Below are 25,564 nucleotides of genomic sequence, written 5' to 3'. Positions count from 1 at the left end.
AGTAACAATAGGGCACAGTGACATATCCTGGCCTTTTGTTGTGGTCATATGTAATACTGCTTAGTGTATGACCTCTCTGGCAACTGGAAATAAAATCTGAATTGAATGTAATTATGTAGATAGAGTTACAGAATTAGATTGCAGAAGACATCTCCTTAGTACTTACTGGCCAAATGAATAACTTTACTATTTTTTAACATTTGGTTGATTTACATGAGGTTTAACTTCTCTTCTTGTTCTAATTTCAAGGGTATGCAACAATTGATATCACTCTTAAAAAGAAAACCCCATGAGTTAGATGTCCAGGTAATTATTTCCATGATTCTTGCTCTATTCAGAGCAGTTTCAACCAAAGAACATCTTCAGGTGGTGAATATGGTCATGCTGAGGGAGAGCACTTCCACAGATCCACCGAGCAATAGATGTCAGCAAAAGCATGTTTTAGAAGGAGACAGAATCTGCTCTAAGAGAAAAATTCATGTTTACATAGCCATCTCATCTCTCTGACTCTGTCCATTAATTCTTTAAACATTTCTGGGTATCCGTTTTAAGGAGGTCTACTGTTCTGGAGTTGAGAACAGTTCCTTTAGCTGCTGACATTTTTCAGACTTTCTCCTGCTATTGTTACCTGCAGGAAATGGAATGGGATTCTTGTTCCATGGAGTTGAAGAATGAACACTGAAAATGCCATTGAGGCAAACAAGCAAGAAGGAATTTTATTTAAAAGGAAAGTGAGGTAGGGAGACCTGTAGAGTAGAGGAAGGGACCAGGGAAGGGAGAAGGGGAGGGAAAGGGGAAATATGGGGAATGATATTGGCCAAATTATATTGTTGTACTCTACATGTGCAAATATGTAACAATGAATCTCACTGTTATATACAATTACAATGTATCACAAAACATAGAAAGATTTTTTTTTTAAAAAGCTATGCTAATGAGCAAAAGAGAAGCTATAAAAAAAAAAAAAAGGAAAGTGATAGAAAGATTCAGAGCTTCTGGCCCAGAGTACCTGGGAAGGGCAAGAGTGCCTTTTAAGTCTTTTAGTGGGGATTGAACCCAGGGACACACATTCTTAGTCCTTCTTTTTCCTTTTATTTTTATTTAGAGATAGGATCTGAGTTGCTTAGGACCTCCCTACGTTTCTAAGGCTGGCTTTGAACCTGCAATCCTCCTGCATTATCCTTCCAAGGTACTAGGTTTACAGGCATGCACCACTGCACTGGGCTAGAGTTCCTTCTTTAAAGGCACATAAGGAGAAGTTGATGGACTCCTCTTGATTGGTGTTTGATATTTCAATTGTCCCATGAGGGACATGGCACAGGTTATAGATTATGCAGTTCCTTTTGGCAAGATGGAAACTCACACCCTTTTGAGAAAGAGGAACTGCTTTATAACAAGAAGGGCAGGTGAAAGTGGCTCTCCTGGTGCTTGCACTCTTGTTGACCTTTACTGTCCCTTCCCTCCTCTGCACTGCCAAACTTTTTCTAGCTCAATACTATGGCAGGGGGTGTTACAGAGGAAAGCTGCTTACCTAGTGACAGCCAGGAATCACAGAGAGAGAAACAAACAGAGACAGAGAGAGAGGGAGTGAGGGGAGGGGAAGGGGCCAGAGGCAAGATATACCCTTCCAGGGTTATCCTCAAGTGACTTACGTCCCCCAACTAGAACTGACCTTCTGAAATTTCCACTTCCTCTCAATCATGCCATGAAATTGTGAACCCAGGAATGCATTTATCCACTGATGGGGTTAGAGCCCTTAATGTCATTTCTGATCATTGCTGCATCAGGGAGCATGACTTCTAACATGTGAGTCTTGGAGAACATTCCAAACACAAACTATTACAGATTATACCTAGCATTTCCAATTACATATCCAAGAAAAATAAAAATATACGTCCACACCCAGACTTGTCAATGAATGCACATACACTTTAATCATAAATTCTGAAAAGTAAAAATAATCCAAATGTTTATTACCCTTTGAATGAATAAACAAAACGTGAATGAAATATACGATGAAATATTCTTTGGCATAAAATCAATCAAATAATGATACATGCCAAAACATATGTGTTACCGTGTACACTCTGAAAGTGTCAAGCTGGGCAAAAGAAGCCAGTCACAAAAAGGAGCACATATTGCATGATTTCATTGACACAAAATGCCCAGAATAAGTAAATCTTTAGAGAAAGAGAATAGAATAATGAAATAATGGTTTCCTAGGGTCCTGGAAGTGTGCCAGATGTGGTTTTTTGTAACTGACTTATTTAGTTCAGCCTTGTGATTTTAGTATTCATCCACACTGCAGCATGCATCAATATTGGGTGCAAAATAAATTACATTGTTTGTGTGTTCCACATTAGGAGTGTCTGATAAAATTCTGGATTTTGGGGAGGAAGGATATAAAACTTTGTAAAATCACACTGTCATGCTTTTTCAAAATTCTGTTAATATATTAAACATTATATAATTGTACACATAAGTAGGTGAATTTTATGGTATGGTAGTTCTATTTCAACAAAGTTGGTGGAAAACTAAATACAATTCTAGGAGCTCTCCTGTGAGTCCTGTTAATACATGACAGCTACTTTTATCAATTGCTTCAATGTGTAGCCTTTTTCTTTCTTTATCAGGCCTAGGGTACCCCAGTGGTATTTTGGAGGAGTTTGGTTATTATGGAGAAGAAATCAGGTCAGGGCAAAAGTGTCATCTGTTGCCTGAAGCTTCCTTGAGCAGGGTGAAGTCCCAGGTCTAGTAAGGGACCACTTTGCTGGGGCAAAGCCTTCAGGAACATCATCCATGTATACCCACCACACACTTCAGATTTCTAGATTTTCCCTGCCAGTGTCCTGCTCTGAGCATAACAGACATACCTGACCAAGTGTTTATATATTTCTGTACCTGTGTTATTGCATTAGATATTCAGTGTACTGCTGGTAACTATCCCTTAACCATAGGAGGTGTCTCTTTGCAAACTACCAAAGAGTTCCTTGGGCCCTTACACTGGCTCTTTAATGACTTCTTTTTTTACCTTCTATTCACTATTCCTCTGCAAGAAGTCAATCCAGCTCCACTCTAGGAATAGTTCTTCCTAATCTTTAACATCTAATCTTTAAACATCTGAATTATTTTCCTGCAGGAATGTTCTTTTCCAAAATAATATTGGTTTTCAGATAACCTCTAGTGAATTTTTTGGGGGGTGGGGTACCAGGGATTGAACTAAGGAATACTCAACCACTGAGCCACATCCCCAGGCCTATTTTGTGTTTTATTTAAAAACAGGGTCTTACTGAGTTGCTTACTGCCTTGTCATTCCTGAGTCTGGCTTTAAACTCACAATGCTCCTGTCTCAGCCTCCTGAGGTGCTGGGATTATAGACCTGTGCCACCATGTTCAGCCCACCAGTGAAATTTTTAATAATCAGGCATCTATCTCATTTGGGGGCTGATGTGCCATCTTCTCCATGAGATTGAGCCTATTTGTTTATCATGGTGTTGAGTGCCCCATCCACAAATTTCTATTTACTACCTAGTTTCCCAGGCCACTATCATTACCAGTTGTGTTACCTTGGCTCATTTTAGAAATAGACAGCAAGGTGGAATTAGAGTATACTCACTCAGTGAAATACCCAGCAAGAAAAAGACAAGTGATCCATGGACAACTTGGAGACATTTCTAAAATATTATTTATGTTCAGCAGAAGACGATTAAAACATAATAATAAATTCTATAAAATTTATTTAATAGAAATTCAAGAAGACACAAAATTAATATTTAATGATGGAAATGAGAATAGTCATTGTCTCCCATGTTTTTTTTATTTTTCCTAATTAGTTATACATGATAGCAGAATGCATTTGATTCATTGTACACAAATGAAGCACAACTTTTCATTTCTCTGGTTGTACACGACGTAGAGTTACACCACATGTGAGATTAGGGTAGTGATGTTCATCTCATTCCACCATCTTTCTCACCTCCATACCCCCTTCCCTTCCCTCCCTCCCCTTTGCCCAAAGTTCCTCCATTCTCCCCATGCCACCCCTCCACTCCGCATTATGGATCTGCATCCACTTATCAGACAGAACATTCGGCCTTTGTTTTTTTGGGATTGGCTTGCTTAGCTGAACATGATATTCTCCAGCTTCCATCCATTTACCTGTAAATACCAGAATTTTATTCTCTTTTAATTCTGAGTAATATTCTACTGTGTATATGTACCATAGTTTCTTTATACATTCATTTGTTAAAGGACATCTAGGTTGGTTCCACAGATTAGCTATTGTGAATCTTTCATGGTATTGACTGTAAAATGGTCAAAGAAAATATTTAAGATTGAGAGAAATACTTTTTATCTTGTAAATGCAGTGATTTTGCATAGGAAAAAATATACTTGAATTTGTATATTTAAAATGTGTATACCTTGCTACTCATAAATTATTTCTCATATAATAACAGAAATTTAAAAACATACAAATAAAAAGAAAGAATAGAAAACCAGCAAATATAATGGTTTAAAATAGTGTTCATGGCAGTACATTTTCAACAGTCTTGGCAATAAAAGAGAAAATTTTGGCACAGTGTTTAAAGGATGTTAATTATTAAAAAGCAGATAGCTCTTTGTTCTGTCTCCTGGGGGAGTTTCTAGGCAGCTCTACATTCTGATAGCCAAGATCTAATTATATTCTCCCAGGCCAAAGTAGGCCTAGGGGAAAACAAGTCTAGTTTGGCTGGGCTTAATAGATATCTTGTTATTTGTTTTTCTTATTCTACTTTTTGCCTTATATTTCACTTGGTCTTGCCAAGTGTTAAAATTAAATTAGCAATGCTGTATAATACATACCTGCAATGGACTATAATTAATATTGTAATACTAAAATTAATAGTATTTTCTAGTTTGCTATTTTCTTTGCAGGAGAATAATTATGATATATCAATAAATTATTTCTTATTCTTCCTTTTCCTGGCACTAATAGTTCAATAAATACCATACTTTATAATTTAGGACACAGATTAATACATTTTTCTTTTAGTCTATATTTGTGTAGATACACTAATTTTCCATTCAAACTGAGAAATGGACATCAAAGTAACAGATCTTTCCTATAACCATGCAGAACTACAAGCATCTTATTTGATTAAGTAACATGTCCAGCTGTTTAGAGAAATAGATTTCTACCACAATTTTATTAAGAATGAATCAAATGAATGGATAACATAAACAATCCCAGAGGTTCTGTTTATCTAAAAATAATCTAATAATTTATAACCAAGTTTGCAATTCATGGTCTAATGTGAGATGGTGGTAGATACGGTTGTTTCTTTTAGATTGAGTTATCTCCTATGATGATCTGCCTCCTTCCTCAAAACTAATGTGAATTTTATTTTAAAAACTTTAAGCCAGATTTTTACTCATGATTCTGGCATCTTGAACAGAGTTCTTTTTACTTGGAATGATAAAAACAATACATTTACTTATAGGATCAAATATTCATCTAAAATAAAAAATATAATAAAATTAAAGTTAAGAAGGAAAAAAATATATATACACATACATAAGAATAGTAAGCAGTGGAGCCTGTTTTGTAACTTTTGTCTCATTACCGCAATGTCACACCTCCACGTCTAATGGAGCTAGATGCTTACTCATTCTTCCACCCCATTTTGAAATAAATAAGCTCAAAGTCACTAGGAAAGAAACCATGGCCTGATATGAAGCCATGGTGTGGTGTTGCCATACAGCAGTGTTTTCCTAGAATCTTTTATCCTGGACTAGGCAAAACAAACAAATGATAATTTTAAAGTAATAAAGTATGGCTAATTTCAAAATCTCATGTGAATTTAGGAACTAAAATAGAAAGAAAATTCCAGAAATCAGAGTTAACCTGAATAATGGAGGACATGGCGGTAGTGGGGCTCATAGAAGGTAAGCTCATGGGAGAGACAGGAAGAAAAGAACCTTTCAACTAAGCCTTTGATGTGCTTTGCTTCTTCCACATCAGCCAGCAAATGCCAAAAATGGAAAAGTCTTCAAAATTTTTAAGAAACAATCCATAACCTCAGTATTTCATATTTATAAAAATTGCCAGCTATTATCTGGGGATATGTAGTCTCCTTAACTCAGGTTGAATTTAATCCTCAAAGTTGTATGTTTATAGTATTTTGCAGTGGGGTTTTTGGCAAGTGATTAGATGAGGTCTTGAGGGTAGGACAGTATAATAATAGGAAGAGAGACCCAAATTAAAAAGCTTGTTCTGTGTCACCATGCACAGAGCCCACAGCATCAAGAAGGACCTTGCCTGATGCAACTGCCTGATCTTGCACATCTCTGGCTTCAGAATTGTGGGTTGAATAACATGTTATTCTGTAAAAGTTACTCAGTCCCTGGTATTCAGTTATAGTAGAAGAAAATAGACTAAGACACTGCCACTCAAATTACAGGATTATAGACAAATTTTGAAAATGTAATAACTCATTGAGTTTTCTTTGTAAGGAACTTCTTGGCAGGAACTAAGAATAAACATTTGTAAGTTAAAAAAAAATAAATAAATGCATCATTATCCAAAGTACATGTATGAAGACACGAATTGGTGTGAACATACTTTGTTTATAACCAGAGATATGAAAAATTGTGCTTTATATGAGTAATAAGAATTGTAATGCACTATCATTTATTTCTAAAAAAATCAATTAAAAAAAAAGAAATGTTCGCTTTTCTTTGTAGCTATTCTCATCCAAGTGTGGAGCCCATTTCCTGAACTCTTGCTTCTGTGGCTGTTTTTATGACTTAATTTGGCCAATGGAATTTGAAAAATTTTCTTTGCAATACACATTTCTCCTTTCCATTCAAGAATTCGAAAGCAGTATGGAGATTCCTTGGAAAGCTGGGAATGGAGCTGCCATTTGACCCAGGTATTCCCTTTCTCAGACTATACCCAAAAGACCTAAAAAGAGCATACAGGGACACAGCCACATCAATGTTTATAGTAGCACAATTCACAATAGCTAGACTGTGGAACCAATCTAGATGCCCTTCAATAGATGAATGGATAAAAAAAAAGTGGCATTTTTACACAATGGAATATTACACAGCACTAAAAAATAACAAGATCATGGCATTTGCAGGGAAATGGATGGCATTAGAGCAGATTATGCTAAATGAATTCTTCTTTTCAATGTGACAATGTCATTGCTACATTCAAAAGATTGATTCTGTTTCTCTATACTCTTATATTTTGAAAGGCTTTGTACCTGCTTTGTTTAATAGGATATCAGACATGGCATTCTTGATTTCTCAAGCTTAGGTATTAACAATCATTGAAAATTGCTCTTTATGTTCTCGGGAATGAGAGAATACCAGGGTTCACAGAATCTCATACAAGCCATCCTTAAAATGAGAGCCTATATAAAGAGAGAAGACCTAAAAAATGAAAGAGCTCAGAGAGAGTAAAAGGCCAAGTCATAACACAGCTTGTGTGCAAAGTAGGTGAAGGAGGTCATCTTAGGTAATGGGTGGTCTGGTGACCTGCCCAGCCAAATTCACATGGAGAAGTGATAGTATATAACAGCTGAAGTGTTGCCCAATTCATGAATCACAAGCAATAATAATAACAAAAGATTATCATTGTTTGTGTTCCTAGGTTATGGGGTGATTTTCATGGAGCTATAAGTAACTGAAACAGGAATAATTCCCCTTATTGTGCTGCTGCTATAACAAAACCGAAAAATATATAGCAAAGGTTTTGGAACCCAGCAACAAAGAAATACTGGAATACAGGTGAGAAAATAATTCATGGGGCTTGAAGAACAGTGAGGTTATTATTATATAAAAGTGCAAAGAAACAGGATCTTTTCTATTAATTTTTTTTAATATTTATTAATTTTTTTTTTTTTTAGTTTTTCGGTGGACACAACATCTTTGTTTGTATGTGGTGCTGAGGATCGAACTCGGGCTGCACACATGCCAGGCAAGCACGCTACCGCTTGAGCCACATCCCCAGCCCGAGGATCTTTTCTATTATAATGAAATGTCAGTCAGTGTTGTTACCAACATTTATATAGCCTATGAAAATGTGCACATTTCTAGGTAGCCCATGATATGACAGAAATATTGCATATCTTGACCATTGCAGTAGATTTATGCATACAAGAAGTCATTTTACTGTACACTTAAGGATTGTTCATTTTATGGTACATAAATTAGAACTTGGTAAAGTACAGATAAAATATGATGCACATGCTGTCATACACACTATCATTAACCTTCAACTTAAATTTCTGAACAATTATCCTTCACAGACACATGTAAATATTTAGGCTTACTTATTATAGAATGGATTGGGATTGACAAAAAAAAAAGTTGTATTTTCCTTATTAGGAGACATTATACATTCATAAAATGAATAGTAAAAAGACATATAAAGAGTTAAGAAATAGTGTTAACTGAAAAATTTTTAAGACACATTTTAATTACAGAAAGAAACAGAAAAAATATGCAACACCCTTCAAACATGAAGACCTAGACCTCGGGGCTGACTAATAAGCACTGACTGGAGAGAAAACTATAGCAATCAAAGAAGTAGCTCCTGTGCCCCAGTATCTCTAGGAAGGTTCAGATCTGCAAGTTCCAGAGAAGAGAGGAAACTCAATTCTCATTCATTTGAATGGAACTAAAGAAGACATTTCCTGAGGTTAACCCCAAGCAGTAAACAGAGAACTTCATGCATATATAAAAGCACTACACCCGAGAAACGAGCTTATAGAGGAGCAGCGCACAAACACCAGAAACCACCCATGTGCCCAAATACAAGTCCATCAACCTGCAATCTATGCACACAACAGAGGATATAAGCCCTACACTCTCCCAAGGGCTTTTTAACCAAACTACAATACCTCTATCTTAAACTGTCATATGCCACAATATACATGGGGGTACCCACACTGAATTTGACAATCCTGGATACATGGAGTTTTTCTTCAGGATGGCCCACAAGACTACACCCCTTAAAGGAGAGTATCCTGGCTGCTCTGTCAATGACACTTGAGGGTCATGTCCTCTGGCCCACCGAAAACCTAGTAAGTACTTGGACACACCAAGACCAGAAAGAGACTCCTAGAATTGTGTCAAAAGGGATCAGGTATGATCACTACCTCTACCTTCAGGGAAACTTAGAGGTAAAGCTGTGGAGGAATAGGCATCTTCAAGAGGTCTCAAATCCTGAGGAAATTCAAATGAGAAGGACTCAGAAAGAAATCTCCCCACCTCAGCATGAAATACTATAAATTGCTCTAATGTCACTTTTGATCTTACAAATACTACTTTTAGTATTGAATTTTGATAGACTTTCCCCTTATTACTTAATATTGCAGTTCTCAACTTAATTGATAGTATGTAGAAGCAATAAAATATCAGACAGTGTACGGACAAATCTCACTAGAAAAATAGTCCATTAAATGATAATCAAATCTGAATTAAAAGTAAATCAAAATGACAGGAAATCATAAATCATCTCTTGGCTTGGAATGTGGCTCAAGTGGTAGCGTGCTTGCCTGGCATGCGCAAGGCACTGGGTTCAATCCTCAACACCACATAAAAGTAAAATACAGTTATAATGAATAAATAAATAGATAGATAGATAGATAAATAATTCATCTCTCTATAATACCACTGAAAGTAAATGGTCTAAACTCACCAGTCAAAAGACACTCATTGGCAGAATGGAGTAAGAAACAGGACCCAACCATATGTTGTTTACAAGAAACTCACCCTATAGACAAAGACATACCGACTTAGATGTCTGGGTGAAGGTGAAAGGATGAGAAAAGATATATCATGACACCGAGCACGGAGCGGCCGAGTTCCGGCTCCCGGAACTTCCCTGGACCGGGGCTAGGAGCCCGCGGAAACTGTGTCTCGGTCCGGGTCCTGCTGAGGGCAGGTCAGGACTCACCCATTGCTTGGGTTGCCTGGCAAGGGGAACGAAATGCTGCCATTCGCATAGGATACCAACATGGCAGAGATCTGATGTCAGCAGAAAGCGGTGGAGGAGAGATCTTCATCAATACCAGCAGTGACATAAGCAGTTGGTCTCCTGGTAAGGGGGGTGAGGCTCAGTCACCCGAGTCTCCTCAATTTGTCCTCGAGCCAGAGGGAAGGAGCCAGGCCGCCGCCAGCCCCCGGAGCAGGCCCAGCGGCTCGCCAGCGTGGTGACCGCGTGACCCCAATTGGAGAGGGGGCGGAGCGGAGCCGCCACCCACACCCGCCAGGTGGGCAGACCCACGACCCAGTAGTACATGGGCGTGGTAGGAGGGGCAGGGCAGAGCCGCCCTTCGCGCTTGCAAGGTAAACAGACCTGTGACAGCCTGGCGGGTCAGGCCCTGTGGCCTGCCAGTGTGGTACACACGTCACCCCAACTCGAGTAGGGGCAGAGCAGATCCTTATCCCACGCCCGGATCAGGCCCTGCCGGTGTGGTGGTCACGTGACCCCAATTGGAGTGGGGGTGGAGCGGAACCGCCACCCGTGCCCACAGAGTGAGCAGACCAGTGATCAACCTGCAGATCAGGCCCAGGGGTCCGCAGGCGTGGTAGGAGGGGCAGGGCAGATCCGCCGCCCGCGCCTTCAAGGTAGGCAGACCTACAACAGACCGGCGGATCAGGCCCAGGAGCCTGCCGGCGGGGTACAAACACCACCCTAATTGGAGTAGTGACAGAGCAGAGTCGCCTCCCTTGCCAGGAACAGACCCAGCATCCTGCAGGCGGGGTAGTCACGACACCCCAATTGGAGTAGGGGCAAAGCAGAGCCTCCACCCGTGCCCGAAAGGTGGGCAGATCTGCGACCGACCAGCGGGACAGGCCCAGTGGCCTGCTGGTACGACAGACACGTCACCCCAATTGGAGTAGGGGCAGAACAGAGCCGCCACCAGCTCCCAGAACAGGCCCAGTGACCTGCCGGCGTGGTAGCCACGACACCCCAATTGGAATAAGGAGAGAGCAGAGCCGCCGCCCGCACCTGCAGGAAAGATACGCAAGCAGTATGAAAAGACAAGGAAAGAAAGGACCACAAGCAATGCAGGTCAACGCAACTTTAGAAGAGGTAACAGCTGCAGCAGATGGAATGTCAGATAAAGAATTCAGGATATACATGCTTCAGATGATCTGGAGTATCAAGGAAGACATTAAACAGCAAAATCAGACAATGAAAGATCACTTCGACAACGAATTACGCAAACAAATCCAGGAAGCAAAGGATCAACTATACAGGGAGATAGAGGTTATAAAAAACAAGCAATCAGAAATCCTAGAAATGCAGGAAGCAATAAACCAACTTAAAAACTCAATGGAGAATACTACCAACAGAGTAGAACACTTAGAAGATAGAACATCAGACAATGAAGACAAAGTATTTCAACTGGAAAAGAACATAGACAGCTCAGCAAGACTGTTAAGAAACCATGAGCAGAACATCCAAGAAATATGGGATAACATTAAGAGACCAAACTTAAAAGTCATTGGGATACAGGAAGGTACAGAGCTCCAAACCAAAGGAATGAGCAGTCTATTCAATGAAATAATACAAGAAAACTTCCCAGACTTGAAGAATGAGACAGAATCCCAAATCCTAGAAGCCTACAGGACGCCGAATGTGCAAAATCATAAGAGATCCACACCTAGACACATTATAATGAAGATGCCCAACATACACAATAAGGAGAGAATTTTAAAAGCTACAAGAGAAAGGAAGCAGATTACATTTAGGGGCAAGCCAATCAGGATAACAGCTGATCTTTCAACACAGACTCTGAAAGCTAGAAGATCCTGGAATAACATATTTCAAACACTGAAAGATAATGGGTTCCAACCAAGAATTGTGTATCCAGCGAAATTAAGCTTCAGGATGGAGAATGAAATTAAAACCTTCCACGATAAACAAAAGTTTAAAGAATTCGCAGCTAGAAAACCATCTCTTCAAAACATCCTAGCCAAAGTATTACAGGAAGAGGAAATGGAAAATAACAATGAAAACCAACAGTGGGAGGTAGGACAGTAAGGGGGGGGGGGAAACAATCAAAGAGGAAAACAAACAATGTTTAGTAACAGAAATAAACAAATATGGCTGGAAGAACAACCCATATCTCAATAATAACCCTAAATGTTAATGGCTTAAACTCACCAATTAAGAGACACAGGCTAGTAGAATGGATCACAAAACAAGACCCAACAATATGCTGCCTACAGGAGACGCATTTGATAGGAAAAGACATACATAGGCTGAAGGTGAAAGGTTGGGAAAAATCATATCACTCATATGGACTTCGGAAACAAGCAGGCGTGTCCATACTCATATCAAATAAAATAGATTTCAAGCCAAAGTTAATCAAAAGAGATAAAGAGGGACACTACATACTGCTTAAGGGAACCATACACCAACAAGACATAACAATCATAAATATTTATGCCCCAAACAATGGTGCAGCTATGTTCATCAAACAAACTCTTCTCAAGTTCAAGAGTCTAATAGACCACCACACCATAATCATGGGAGACTTCAACACACCTCTCTCGCCACTGGACAGATCTTCCAAACAAAAGTTGAATAAGGAAACTATAGAACTCAATAACACTATTAATAACCTAGACCTAATTGACATATATAGAGTATACCACCCAACATCAAGCAGTTACACTTTTTTCTCAGCAGCACATGGATCCTTCTCAAAAATAGATCATATATTATGTCACAGGGCAACTCTTAGACAATATAAAGGAGTAGAGATATTACCATGCATCTTATCTGATCATAATGGAATGAAACTGAAAATCAACGATAAAAGAAGGAAGGAAAAAGCATACATCAATTGGAGAATGAACAATAGGTTACTGAATGATCAATGGGTTATAGAAGACATCAAGGAGGAAATTAAAAAATTCTTAGAGATAAATGAAAACACAGACACAACATATCGGAATCTATGGGACACATTGAAAGCAGTTCTAAGAGGAAAATTCATTGCTTGGAGTTCATTCCTTAAAAAAAGAAAAAACCAACAAATAAATGATCTCATACTTCATCTCAAAATCCTTGAAAAAGAAGAGCAAAACAACAGCAAAAGAAGTAGAAGGCAAGAAATAATTAAAATCAGAGCTGAAATTAATGAAATCGAAACAAAAGAAACAATTGAAAAAATTGACAAAACTAAAAGTTGGTTCTTTGAAAAAATAAACAAAATCGACAGACCCTTAGCGATGCTAGTGAAGAGAAGAAGAGAGAGAACTCAAATTACTAGCATACGGGATGAAAAAGGCAATATCACAACAGACACTTCAGAAATACAGAAGATAATCAAAAACTATTTTGAATCCTTATACTCCAATAAATTAGAAGATAGTGAAGGCATAGATAAATTTCTTAAGTCATATGATCTGCCCAGATTGAGTCAGGAGGATATAGAAAACCTAAACAGACCAATATCAATTGAGGAGATAGAAGAAACCATCAAAAGACTACCAACTAAGAAAAGCCCAGGTCCCGATGGGTATACAGCAGAATTTTACAAAACCATTAAAGAAGAACTAATACCAATACTTTTCAAGCTACTTCAGGAAATAGAAAAGGAGGGAGAACTTCCAAATTCATTCTATGAGGCCAACATCACCCTGATACCTAAACCAGACAAAGACACTTCAAAGAAAGAAAACTACAGACCAATATCTCTAATGAACCTAGATGCAAAAATCCTCAATAAAATTCTGGCGAATCGGATACAAAAACATATAAAAAAAATTGTACACCATGATCAAGTAGGATTCATCCCTGGGATGCAAGGCTGGTTCAATATACGGAAATCAATAAATGTTATTCACCACATCAATAGACTTAAAAATAAGAACCATATGATCATCTCGATAGATGCGGAAAAAGCATTTGACAAAGTACAGCATCCCTTTATGTTCAAAACTCTAGAAAAACTAGGGATAACAGGAACATACCTCAATATTGTAAAAGCAATCTATGCTAAGCCTCAGGCTAGCATTATTCTGAATGGAGAAAAACTGAAGGCATTCCCTCTAAAATCTGGAACAAGACAGGGATGCCCTCTCTCTCCACTTCTCTTCAACATAGTTCTCGAAACACTGGCCAGAGCAATTAGACAGACGAAAGAAATTAAAGGCATAAAAATAGGAAAAGAAGAAATTAAATTATCACTATTTGCAGATGATATGATTCTATATCTAGCAGACCCAAAAGGCTCTACAAAGAAACTATTAGAGCTAATAAATGAATTCAGCAAAGTGGCAGGATTTAAAATCAACACGCATAAATCAAAGGCATTCCTGTATATCAGCGACAAATCCTCTGAAATGGAAATGAGGACAACCACTCCATTCAAAATATCTTCAAAAAAAATAAAATACTTGGGAATCAACCTAACAAAAGAGGTGAAAGACTTATACAATGAAAACTACAGAACCCTAAAGAGAGAAATAGAAGAAGATCTTAGAAGATGGAAAAATATACCCTGTTCATGGATAGGCAGAACTAACATCATCAAAATGGCGATATTACCAAAAGTTCTCTATAGGTTTAATGCAATGCCAATCAAAATCCCAATGGCATTTCTTGTAGAAATAGAGAAAGCAATCATGAAATTCATATGGAAAAATAAAAGACCCAGAATAGCAAAAACAATGCTAAGCAAGAAGTGTGAATCAGGCGGTATAGCGATACCAGACTTCAAACTATACTACAGAGCAATAGTAACAAAAACAGCATGGTACTGGTACCAAAACAGGCATGTGGACCAATGGTACAGAATAGAGGACACAGAAACCAATCCACAAAACTACAACTATCTTATATTTGATAAAGGGGCTAAAAGCATGCAATGGAGGAAGGATAGCATCTTCAACAAATGGTGCTGGGAAAACTGGAAATCCATATGCAACAAAATGAAACTGAATCCCTTTCTCTCGCCATGCACAAAAGTGAATTCAAAATGGATCAAGGAACTTGATATCAAATCAGAGACGCGCCGTCTGATAGAAGAAAAAGTTGGCTACGATCTACAGTCGGTGGGGTCGGGCTCCAAATTCCTCAATAGGACACCCATAGCACAAAAGTTAATAACTAGAATCAACAAATGGGACTTACTCAAACTAAGAAGTTTTTTCTCAGCAAAAGAAACAATAAGAGAGGTAAATAGGGAGCCTACATCCTGGGAACAAATCTTTACTCCTCACACTTCAGATAGAGCCCTAATATCCAGAGTATACAAAGAACTCAAAAAATTAGACAATAAGAGAACAAACAACCCAATCAACAAATGGGCCAAGGACCTGAACAGACACTTCACAGAGGAGGACATACAGTCAATCAACAAGTACATGAAAAAATGCTCAACATCTCTAGCTGTCAGAGAAATGCAAATCAAAACCACCCTAAGATACCATCTCACTCCAGTAAGATTGGCAGCCATTAGGAAGTCAAACAACAACAAGTGCTGGCGAGGATGTGGGGAAAAGGGTACACTTGTACATTGCTGGTGGGACTGCAGATTGGTGCAGCCAATTTGGAAAGCAGTATGGAGATTTCTTGGAAAGCTGGGAATGGAGCCACCATTTGACCCAGCTATTCCCCTTCTTGGTCTATTCCCTAAAGACCTAAAAAGAGCATGCTACAGGGACACTGCTACATCGATGTTCATAGCAGCACAGTTCACAATAGCAAGACTGTGGAACCAACCTAGATGCCCTTCAATAGACGAATGGATAAAAAAAATGTGGCATTTATACACAATGGAGTATTACTCTGCATTAAAAAATGACAAAATCATAGAATTTACAGGGAAATGGATGGCATTAGAGCAGATTATGCTAAGTGAAGCTAGCCAATCCCTAAAAAACAAATGCCAAATGTCTTCTTTGATATAAGGAAAGTAACTAAGAACAGAGTAGGGACGAAGAACAGGAGAAGAAGATTAACATTTAACAGGGATGAGAGGTGGGAGGGAAAGGGAGAGAGAAGGTAAATTGCACGGTAATGGAAGGAGACCCTCAGGGTTATACAGTGGAGGGGGTAGAGAGAGAGGAGGGGAGGGGAGGGGAGAGGTGGGGAGGGGGGAGGGTGGATGATGGGAAAGGCAGCGGAGCACAACAGACACTAGTATGGCAATTTGTAAATCAATGGATGTGTAACTGATGTGAATCTGCAATCTGTGTATGGGGTGAAGGTGGGAGTTCATAACCCACTAGAATCAAAGTGTGGAATATGATATGTCAAGAAATTTGTAATGTTTTGAACAACCCACAATAAAAAATTTAAAAAAAAAAAAAAAAAAAAAAAAAGAAAAGATATATCATTCAGAAGGAAACTTAAAGCAAGAAGAAGTAGCTGTTCACGTATCTGACAAAGTAGACTTCAAGCTAAAATTTGTCTTCCAAGAGACAAAGAAGGCCAATTCATACTGGCAAGGGAAGTATCTAATAACATGATATAATGATTTGTGGAGACAGGTTCATGGAGTACTGCATACATTGAGCTAGGTGCGTGAGCTGCAAACTGCTTGCCCCTAGGCACAGCGCCCAAGCATGGGACCTTGTGTTGTGGTCCCAGCGTTTGCTCCACGGTCCACTCCTCCATTGATTGCCACAAGTACTGCTGGCCAGAAACTGTATTGGTGGCTGGCTATAATCTTCTTAGCTACTGCTTGAGTATATATACATGGTAACTATGCAATAAAATCAGACCTGCTTCCTGCTTGGTCTCCGGAGGTCTTGATTCATGACAGGGCAGCCACACTCTGCTCTGTTCCATGGACCTCCTCACTGGACAAGAGAGAGCCCACACAATGACTGTAAATATTTATGTCCCAAATGTTGATGCGCCTACGTACATAAAACAAAATTTACTCGATATAAATAATTTAATAAACCTCAATATAATAATATGGTTGATTTTCACATAACTCTCTCACCAATAGAGAGACTAAGTAGACTCATGAGAACTAAAAAATATTATAAATCAAATGAAACTATAGAATCTATAAAATATTTTGTCCAGCAAAATTAGACTCACATTATTCTCAGCTGCACATGGAAACTTCTCTAAAATAGACTGTATTTAGGAAACAAACCAAGTCTTAGAAAATACAAAAAAAAAATAGAGAGAGAAAAAGAGATAATTCCTTGTATCCTAACAGACCAAAATGGGATGAAATTAGAAAACAATAGCAGAAAACAAAACAAAACATTTTATCATTCAACATAGGAATATTACAAATACACTTTTGAATAAAGTATGGGTCCAACAAGAAAACAAGGGAGAAATTAAATATGTCCTAGAAACAAATGAGATCAGAGACAAACATCAAGTTACAGCATAGAGGTGGATCTAAGAGAAAATTTTATAGACTACAAAAATAAAGACATACAAAAACTAAACCAAAAAGCTCATATAATATCAATATCCTCAATAAACTACCATTACACCTTAAAGCCCTAAAAAACACAGAACAAACTAATCCCAAAATCAGCAGAACACAGAACATCAAAGCCAAACTTACTGAACTGAGAATTTTTTAAAAAGAGATCAAGGAAATAAAATTGGCTTTTTGAAAAGATAAACAAGATTGATAGTCCTTAGCCAAACTATGCAAAAGAATAAAGAGAAGACCCAAGGAAACAAAATTAGAAATAATAAAAAGAGGTGGCTAATTACATTTATTGATTTGCATTTGTTGAAACAACCTTGCATGCCTGCAATGAAACCCACTTGATCATGGTGTACCATCTTCTTAACGTGTTTTGGAATGTGGTTTGCTAATATTTTATGAAGGATTTTTGTGTCTATGTTCCTCAGGGATATTTGAGTGTGGTTTTCTTTCTTTGATATGTCTTCTTCTGGTCTTGGTGTAACAGTGTGATACTGGCGTCATAGAAAGAATTTGGGAGTGTTTTCTCCCTTTCTAGCTCATGGAATAATTTGAGGAAAATTGGCTTTATTTATTTTTTAAAGGGCTAGAATCCACCTGGGCCTAGACTTTTCTTTGTCAGGTATCTCCTAATTGTGCTTCCATCTCATCTGCTTGTCATATTAGTCAGTTTAGATTTTCTATCTACTCAAGGTTCAATTTGGGTAGGTTATACATAACTGGAAATTAATATCTTCCAAATTTTCTAATTTCAGGGAGTATAAATTTTTAAAATAATTCCTAATGATCCTCTAGATTTCAGAAGTGTTTGTGGTGAAGTCTCTTTTTACCCTAAAGAAGAATGAAACTATAGAGGTTATTGGTAAATGGATGGAACTAGAGAACATCATGCTAAATGGAATAAACTAGGCTCAGGAAATCAAAGGTTGAATTTTTTTCTCTCATATGTAGAAGCTAGACCAAAATAAGGGGGGAAAGTGATAGTGAGAATCCCAGCAAAATAGAATGGAGATCAAATAAAGTAGATGAAGGAGATGGGGAGGTATGAGGGATGAGAAAAGGGAGGAACTATGAAATAAAATTGACAAAATTATGCTATGTACACGTGTAAATATACCACGGTGAATTTCGCCTTTATGTATTTGCATAAATCACTAATTTAAAGAACTATAAATTTAAAAAAATTGTCAAAGGGGGGAAAAATAAATCACTAGATCACCAATAGATTTGAGATGGCAGAAGAAAAAACCCTGCAAACTTTAATATATATATCTCTAGGAATTAATCTCAACCAATAGAGGAAAAATTGGGAAAAACTTTAAAAGTCTTGGAAAATATGGAATACCATTAAGTGTACCAATACATATGATATGGAATGTAAATTTTGCTTTCTAGATTGATCCGTTAGTCTGATAGTGATCTTATTAACTCAAATAGTCAGCACAGGAAAAATTCCAAGTTTAGGAAGTTAAGTAAATAATTTAATTCATACATACTAGGCTTAAGATATCCTCAATCTACCTTCAGGAGGGTACAATGGGAAGTCAAAAATAAAAAATGCTTTTATAGTACAGAAATAAGGAGCAACAAGAAGATGGTGATATTACCAAGAATTCAGTAACTTTCAAAAGGAGCTAACATCCCAAGAGATGGGATGAGCAAAGAGGAAAGGACATTACCCAGAGCTTATGGCTGCTGTTGGCATAGTGGTGCCATTGCTGCTAATGGACACTCTATCCTGCCACTAATAATTTCCTCACACACTTAGTGAAGCTTCAAGGAGGCTTCCATCTTGCTCATTCTATTGATCCCCCACCAATATTTCTGGAGTACAAAGTTGGCTTACTGTTGCTACAAGATACAGAAGCAATGGACAGCTTATCCCTTTCTCCAAACTTCAGTTTCATATGTGTGTCTTTCACTTGTAGAAATTCACAGCAATAAGTTTGTAAGAGAGTTTAGCAAATAAAATTTTTAGGATTATAGGCTACAGAACTCATGTGGGGCTAAAAATCAACACACATTCAGAACTTTTGGCTAGTCAGAATGCTATTCACACCATTCTACCCTTATTTGAAAATTACAGTATCTTCAACCTAAAGATACATCTATCCTACATTCAAATTGATACTTTTCTCCTCTTTATCCAAGACAAAAAAAAATTTCCAACTGGTTATTATATCTTTTTCTGTTCTAATCCAGTCATAATCCCTCATGAACATTCTTCTTTTTTGGCAGGACTGGGGATTGAACTCAGAGTGCTCTACCCCTGAGCTATATCTTCAAACCTTTTTATTTTTTTATTTTTAGACAAGATCTCACTAAGTTGCTCAGGCTGTACTTGAACTTGTGATGCTTCTGCCCCAGACTCCTGAGTAGCTGAGAATGCAAGCATGCCTGGCCCAGCTCATACATATATTTTTTAACTTGTAAATAAGCCACTGTCTCCTTGAGAAGGAAAAATGAAAACAAAAACAAAACAAAACAAACCTGGAAATTGTCAACAAATGTAATGAAGGAAAAAAATATTCTTATTTTCTACAAACATTTTGTTAGTGGGTCCCCAAAATTAATATTTGTGGTTGCCTAGCTTTACAGCCTATTGCATTCTTCTTTTATCTTCACTTATATTTTTGATATGGTCTTTCCTTATTAAGTAGAATGACTCAAATTTTTATTGTTATCCACTTTTGTAATTTTCACTTACTTTTACTATATAGCATGTAAATACAATGAGGTACCATAACAAATTAGTTGGGTTTCACACATGGTATTCTCTACCCTATTCTACAATAACAAACAGTACACATTAATAACTGGGATCTATCTTTTTAGCTAGTAAGATCTTTTCTATTGAGAAGCAAAAGGAGACTGGAAAAATCTTGGTGACAGTTTTTACTTCCAAATTAATGAAAAACTCTTTGTTAGAACTATATATTTGGGGGGAACTATGATCTAAAAGGACTATACAGAAAACAGATACTTATTACTGTTATTAAATATAGATAGGAAAATATTTTTAATTAGGAGGCATACATATTGTAGTTAGGTGTAGGTTGTGATTATGAATATAGTATATAAATTTACTATGACAAGTTCACTAAATGTTCTAATGCTAAGTTTGTTTCTTATTGCCAACATGCAAATCATGTTCTCTCTTTTCATTTTGGTGAAAGAAAAAATATAAAGTGCCTTGTATATGGTTAGACCTTTAAAAATACTATATAAGATATAATTTATCTTATAGAAGAACATAAAACTATGACAAATGAAATGTTGAAATGGTTTATATTTTGATAGTCAAGTCAGGATGTTTTATTGCATATATGCTTATGTAGGGAAAAGTTATCATTCCTCAAATTGTGATTTATATTTGGTATAAAATCATATACCTTAATATCTTTGGATGTGCTGTTGCTGCCATTGCTTTTGATGATTACAATATCCCAGTTAAAATATTGATCTGGAACTCATATGCTTGGTCTTTATTTTTCTTAATGCATTCTTCATGTCTTTATTTCTGAATGTATAGATGATTGGATTTAAAAGGGGAGTAAAAATTGTATAAAACATAGAGAGAATCTTATCAATGGACACACTGTTGAATGGCCATACATAGATAAAGATGCAAGGTCCAAAGAACAGCGCAACCACTGTAATGTGGGCTGAAAGAGTGGACAAAGCTTTGAAAGGCCCCCTGGAAGAGTGATGCTGGACAGTAATCAGGATGATACTATAGGAGATGAACAGAACGATGAAACAGAACAAAGAGAGTAGTCCACTGTCTGCAATGACTAACAGCTCCAGGATGTAAGTGTCAGTGCAGGCAAGTCTGATGACCCGAGGAAGATCACAAAAAAAACTATCCACAACATTTGGACCACAGAAGGGCAAAATCACTGTGAAAACCATTTGGCTCATAGTGTGCACAAAACCAGTGGTCCAGGAAAGAAGTATAAGTCCAGTACAAACATGATTGCTCATAATAATTTTGTAATGGAGGGGTTTACATATGGCAATGTATCTATCAATTGCCATGGCTACGAGCACCATCATCTCACTTCCACCTAAAAGGTGAAGGAAAAACATCTGGGTCATGCAGCCTTCATAGGATATGGTATTATATCCACTATTTAAGTTATAGATCATCTTAGGAGTAGCAAAGGAGGCCAGGGACATATCAATGAAGGAGAGGTTAGCCAGTAGGAAGTACATAGGAGAGTGCAGTTGGGGATCCAATTTCACTACAAAGATAATGATGAGGTTACCTAGCACAATGGATACATAGATAATGGAGAAAAACAAGTAAAAGAAAATCTGTAATTCGCGAGACTCTGTGAGTCCCAACAAAATAAACTCAGACACCATGGAGTGATTTTGTTGTTCCATTTCTTTGGCTGTTGGTATGTGTTACCTAAAACAAAAACAAAATAGATTACATTCCATAAGATAAAGTTGAGAGAGTAAGGTGGACATCTGGGAGGCTGCGTGTTGGTATCCAGGAGTGGTTTCTTGAAGTCGCGATGTGTAATTGTAGATGGACCATAATTTGTCAGATCTGTAAAAGAGAACGGATGACTGATGAAAAGAACCTGTTGGGGCCTTAAAGTATGTAGCAAAAACAGAATTTAAGGTACCACCCTAGAAAGAAACTGTTGGAAGTGTCTTTCACGCCAGTTCTTCCCAGTCCTGCCTTTTTCTTTTTTTCCTCCAAGCCAGGTTGAACCTCTTCAGCCACCTTAAACTGCGATCCAAAGTACCAGTCAAAATGGAAGCAAATCAATCCCCCAAAAAGAAGCAACTGCTGGTGCTGAAAGGTCCTGTTCCCCTTGGTTTGATGAGAGAGACAGTCTTGTCTCTCTTGTAAATTAACATTCTAGCTCTGAAGAGTTCAGCTAAGAAATTTTTTCTTCATTGAGAGTAAATGGATTATTGCAGAATGATTATAGAAGTAACATTACTTTATCGACGTTATGAGAGTGATCCCACACAACTGTCAAAAATTGCAGAAAAAGCAATTCAAGACTTTCCTACTCGTCCATCACCAAGGTTTATTCCTTGGTTTCCACAGGATAGGTCCATGCTTCCACTCAAACCAAAGAATCACCACCTGTAATATCTGAAGAGGCAGCTGAAGATGTGAAAGAGTACTTAACCATTTCAGAACATGACATTAAATCACAGAGTTATGACTGCACAATAGATTTTTCAGAGTTTCAACCTAGCTTGAAAAAGCAGCAGTTAATTCAGTCAGGCACATTGAATGAATACACTGATTCAGGAAAGCTGGATAAGAAATCAGAAAAAATAAAACAACATAAAAGGAGGTCTTGAAGTGTTTCACTTGCAAACAATAATTGTACTGAGAACATTTTTCCTTTGTCTAAAATTAAAAATGCAAGACATTTTCGAGGCACTAAATTTGCACTCACTTTATAGAGCAAGGTGGACAATAGAACACAATGTTTCTAACAACCAAAGTCTGGAAGACATTTGAGCAAAATTCAATTTAATTACTAGGCATAATGAACTTCCATCCTGTATGCTACAATTCAGAAACATTTAGGCCAAATATAGGTGTTCTATGATGTTAAGTACTGTGAATATGAGCAAGAAATGAATAGGTATCCAGGTGAATTCCTCAACTTATTAATTAGGTTAATAACTTTCTGTATTATACTTATTAGTAGTTTTCTTTTAAGTAAATTATAATAAAGCATTGTTTATACTGAAAAACAAAACTGAGAAATTAAATATATATTCTCTTAACTCTACTTTTGAAAATCCACAATGTGCAGAAAGAACCAAAAATATCAATGAATTAAAAAATGTTTAAGAAATAGATATAGTTTCTCAGCAAAAATCATGAGAAATATTTTCTATAGCCAAAATATTTGAATAAAATTAAAGCCTTCAATATGTAATTCATACATACTCTAATCTTGAGAAAACTAATTGTCTTAGTTGGTGAGAGGGTATGGAAGTTCCCTGCCCTCTGTTTTGTAATTAAGGAACAGATGTATTGGTCCTCCATGGGCAAAGAAGAGAACCATTCTGTCTTGAAATCTATGACTTCACTGTGCAATAGCAATGGGAAAGAAAAGAGGAACCAAATGGTTTTTTCATTGAGAAGAAGGAAAGAGAAAAATAAAATTAATTAGATGGAGTATGGAACACTCACATCTAGGTGTTGGTTCACTAGTTGCTGCTGAAAATCAGACAGGCAGAGATGATTTAACACAATGAATCTTCAAGGCACATGAATATGTGGTTGCTCAAAGTGCAATGACTTCTTTATCCTTAAGGTGGAACACAAATCTAAATATTTTGTTCTTTCTATGGATGCAGGCTTCACTTTTGAGTCTATGGATTTCATATATTGGAAGATAAAGTGCTCAGAGTTTGCTGATATAATATAATACATAATAGAGTTTGCTGCTGGTTTCTGATTTCCCCTCTTTACTTTCTCTAACAAGCAGGCAATTATCAAAACATGTATATTAAACAAGATAGATCATTTATATAGATATAATAAATGTATAACTCTGGTGAACAAAGAGGGATCTGCAGAGAACACATTTTTACTTACATCTTGCTCTAGAAAAATAAAGCAGATCCATGAGGAATGATGCCCATTTAAACAGAATTAATGCTAGCCAGAATTTTTGAAACAGGATATCAAGTAAGATATGCCTTATAGCTAAATGGAAAAAAATAATGCCTTTTTAAAAATAAGAGCTAAAAAAAACCCTTATAAAATTGTGGAATAATTTTTATCTGACTGAAGACTTTCTTAATAGAAGTAAATAGACACAAAGAAGTTTTGAAATATGTTGAAATGTTTTAAGAATTTAGGAAGTGCTATAGTAATATAATAAAAATTTTAGATTTAATAAATATATGCATTCTTATCATTTGGGCTCACAATATTTAAAAACACTGGCAAAGGCAATATTTACTCCTCATTTTATAATTTTGTGTGTGGTTTATAAAAAATAAATGGTATTCTGACATAACAATATTTCACAAGTAAAAGTTTTAGTTTTACTGACTTTTGTTATAGAAATTATGAAAATTGAAAATTCTACCTTTTGACTGGTGACTGTCATGTAACAGGGATATTTGTCATCTTACACTCCTACTCCACAGCATTGTAGAATGACAACATTTCAAATATTGAGGACCCATAGCAGGAGGAATGAAGCAACAAAATAAAACATTTGTGATTTCATGGAGAAATATTGGCTCATAGTACAAATACTTCAAGCTTTAAACTATAGAGAATTTTTATTAACGAAACCATTTTTACTAAACTAGTGAGTAGTTATCCTTCCTTGTTTGGCAGCAGCTATAAACAAACCCAAATTAACAATGACTAAACCACAGCAGAAATATATTTCTCTTCATATAATAGTCTGCAAATAAGTATTCCACAGTGGGTAAAGCAGTTTCAATTGGTCAGGACCCAGGCTCTTTTCATCTCATCCTACTGTCCTAGAGTGAGGCTCTCATGCATGGCACAAAATAGCTTTTTACTGCTTCTGTAATTAGGCACAGAATTGGAATGAGGGAAAGAAAACTTATCCTTCCATTTAAGGATATGATCCTAAAGTTGCACACATCTTTTTCAGTCACATTTCATTAACCAGCCCTTAATGAAATAGCCACATCCAGGTATAAAGGAACCTGGAGAACATTGTCACTGGCCAAAATGCCAAGAACGCAACTAAAATTTTGTTATCATGGAAGGAGGTAGAAACCAAGGCTGTGGGATACCTATCCATGTTGGGCACATCCTTTATAACTTATACAAAAGCACCTCCAAACCATACTTCTCCCTTCTGATGTGGATACCTAGCTCTACTTCCTATTGCCTGAACTTGTCTGTCTTATTTTTGCCAAATCCAGAGCCTTTTGAAAGGTCCTCCTGTTTTGTAAAATAAAGAGATAACGAATTATTATCCAGACTTAGCTACAAATTCATATTTAAATTCAATATACAGTATGTATCAATTTTGAGTTCAGTGAAGAAAATATTTAGTAAATGGTAACAGAATAATTAGCAATTGGGGAGGATGATCAGATCCCAAATCATTTCTCATGTAAAAATAAATTTCAGAGGGATAAAATATTTACAC

The 25,564-nt window shown here is 37.0% G+C and overlaps 1 protein-coding gene and 1 pseudogene across 1 annotated transcript; one reads left to right on the top strand and one right to left on the bottom strand.

Moving 5' to 3' along the window:
• Positions 1-20,876: 20,876 nt before the first annotated feature.
• On the bottom strand, positions 20,877-21,815 carry LOC124104583 (olfactory receptor 4K13-like). Its single transcript, XM_046461599.1, has one exon. It carries the CDS (start codon positions 21,813-21,815, stop codon positions 20,877-20,879), a length of 939 nt encoding a protein of 312 aa, XP_046317555.1.
• A 535-nt stretch (positions 21,816-22,350) lies between these two features.
• On the top strand, positions 22,351-24,588 carry LOC124104021 (shieldin complex subunit 3-like; annotated as a pseudogene).
• Positions 24,589-25,564: the final 976 nt, after the last annotated feature.

This window comes from Marmota monax, unplaced genomic scaffold (assembly GCF_021218885.2).
Source record: "Marmota monax isolate L192 unplaced genomic scaffold, Marmota_monax_Labrador192_F-V1.1 WCK01_AAM20220418_F8-fsc00001, whole genome shotgun sequence".
In the NCBI taxonomy this organism is placed as follows: Eukaryota; Metazoa; Chordata; class Mammalia; order Rodentia; family Sciuridae; genus Marmota; species Marmota monax.
This window is presented reverse-complemented; position numbering and strand designations above follow the sequence as displayed.

Excerpts from the sequence above, each read along its gene's own strand:
- LOC124104583 (XM_046461599.1), bottom strand. The coding sequence starts at position 21,815 with ATGGAACAACAAAATCACTCCATGGTGTCTGAGTTTATTTTGTTGGGA.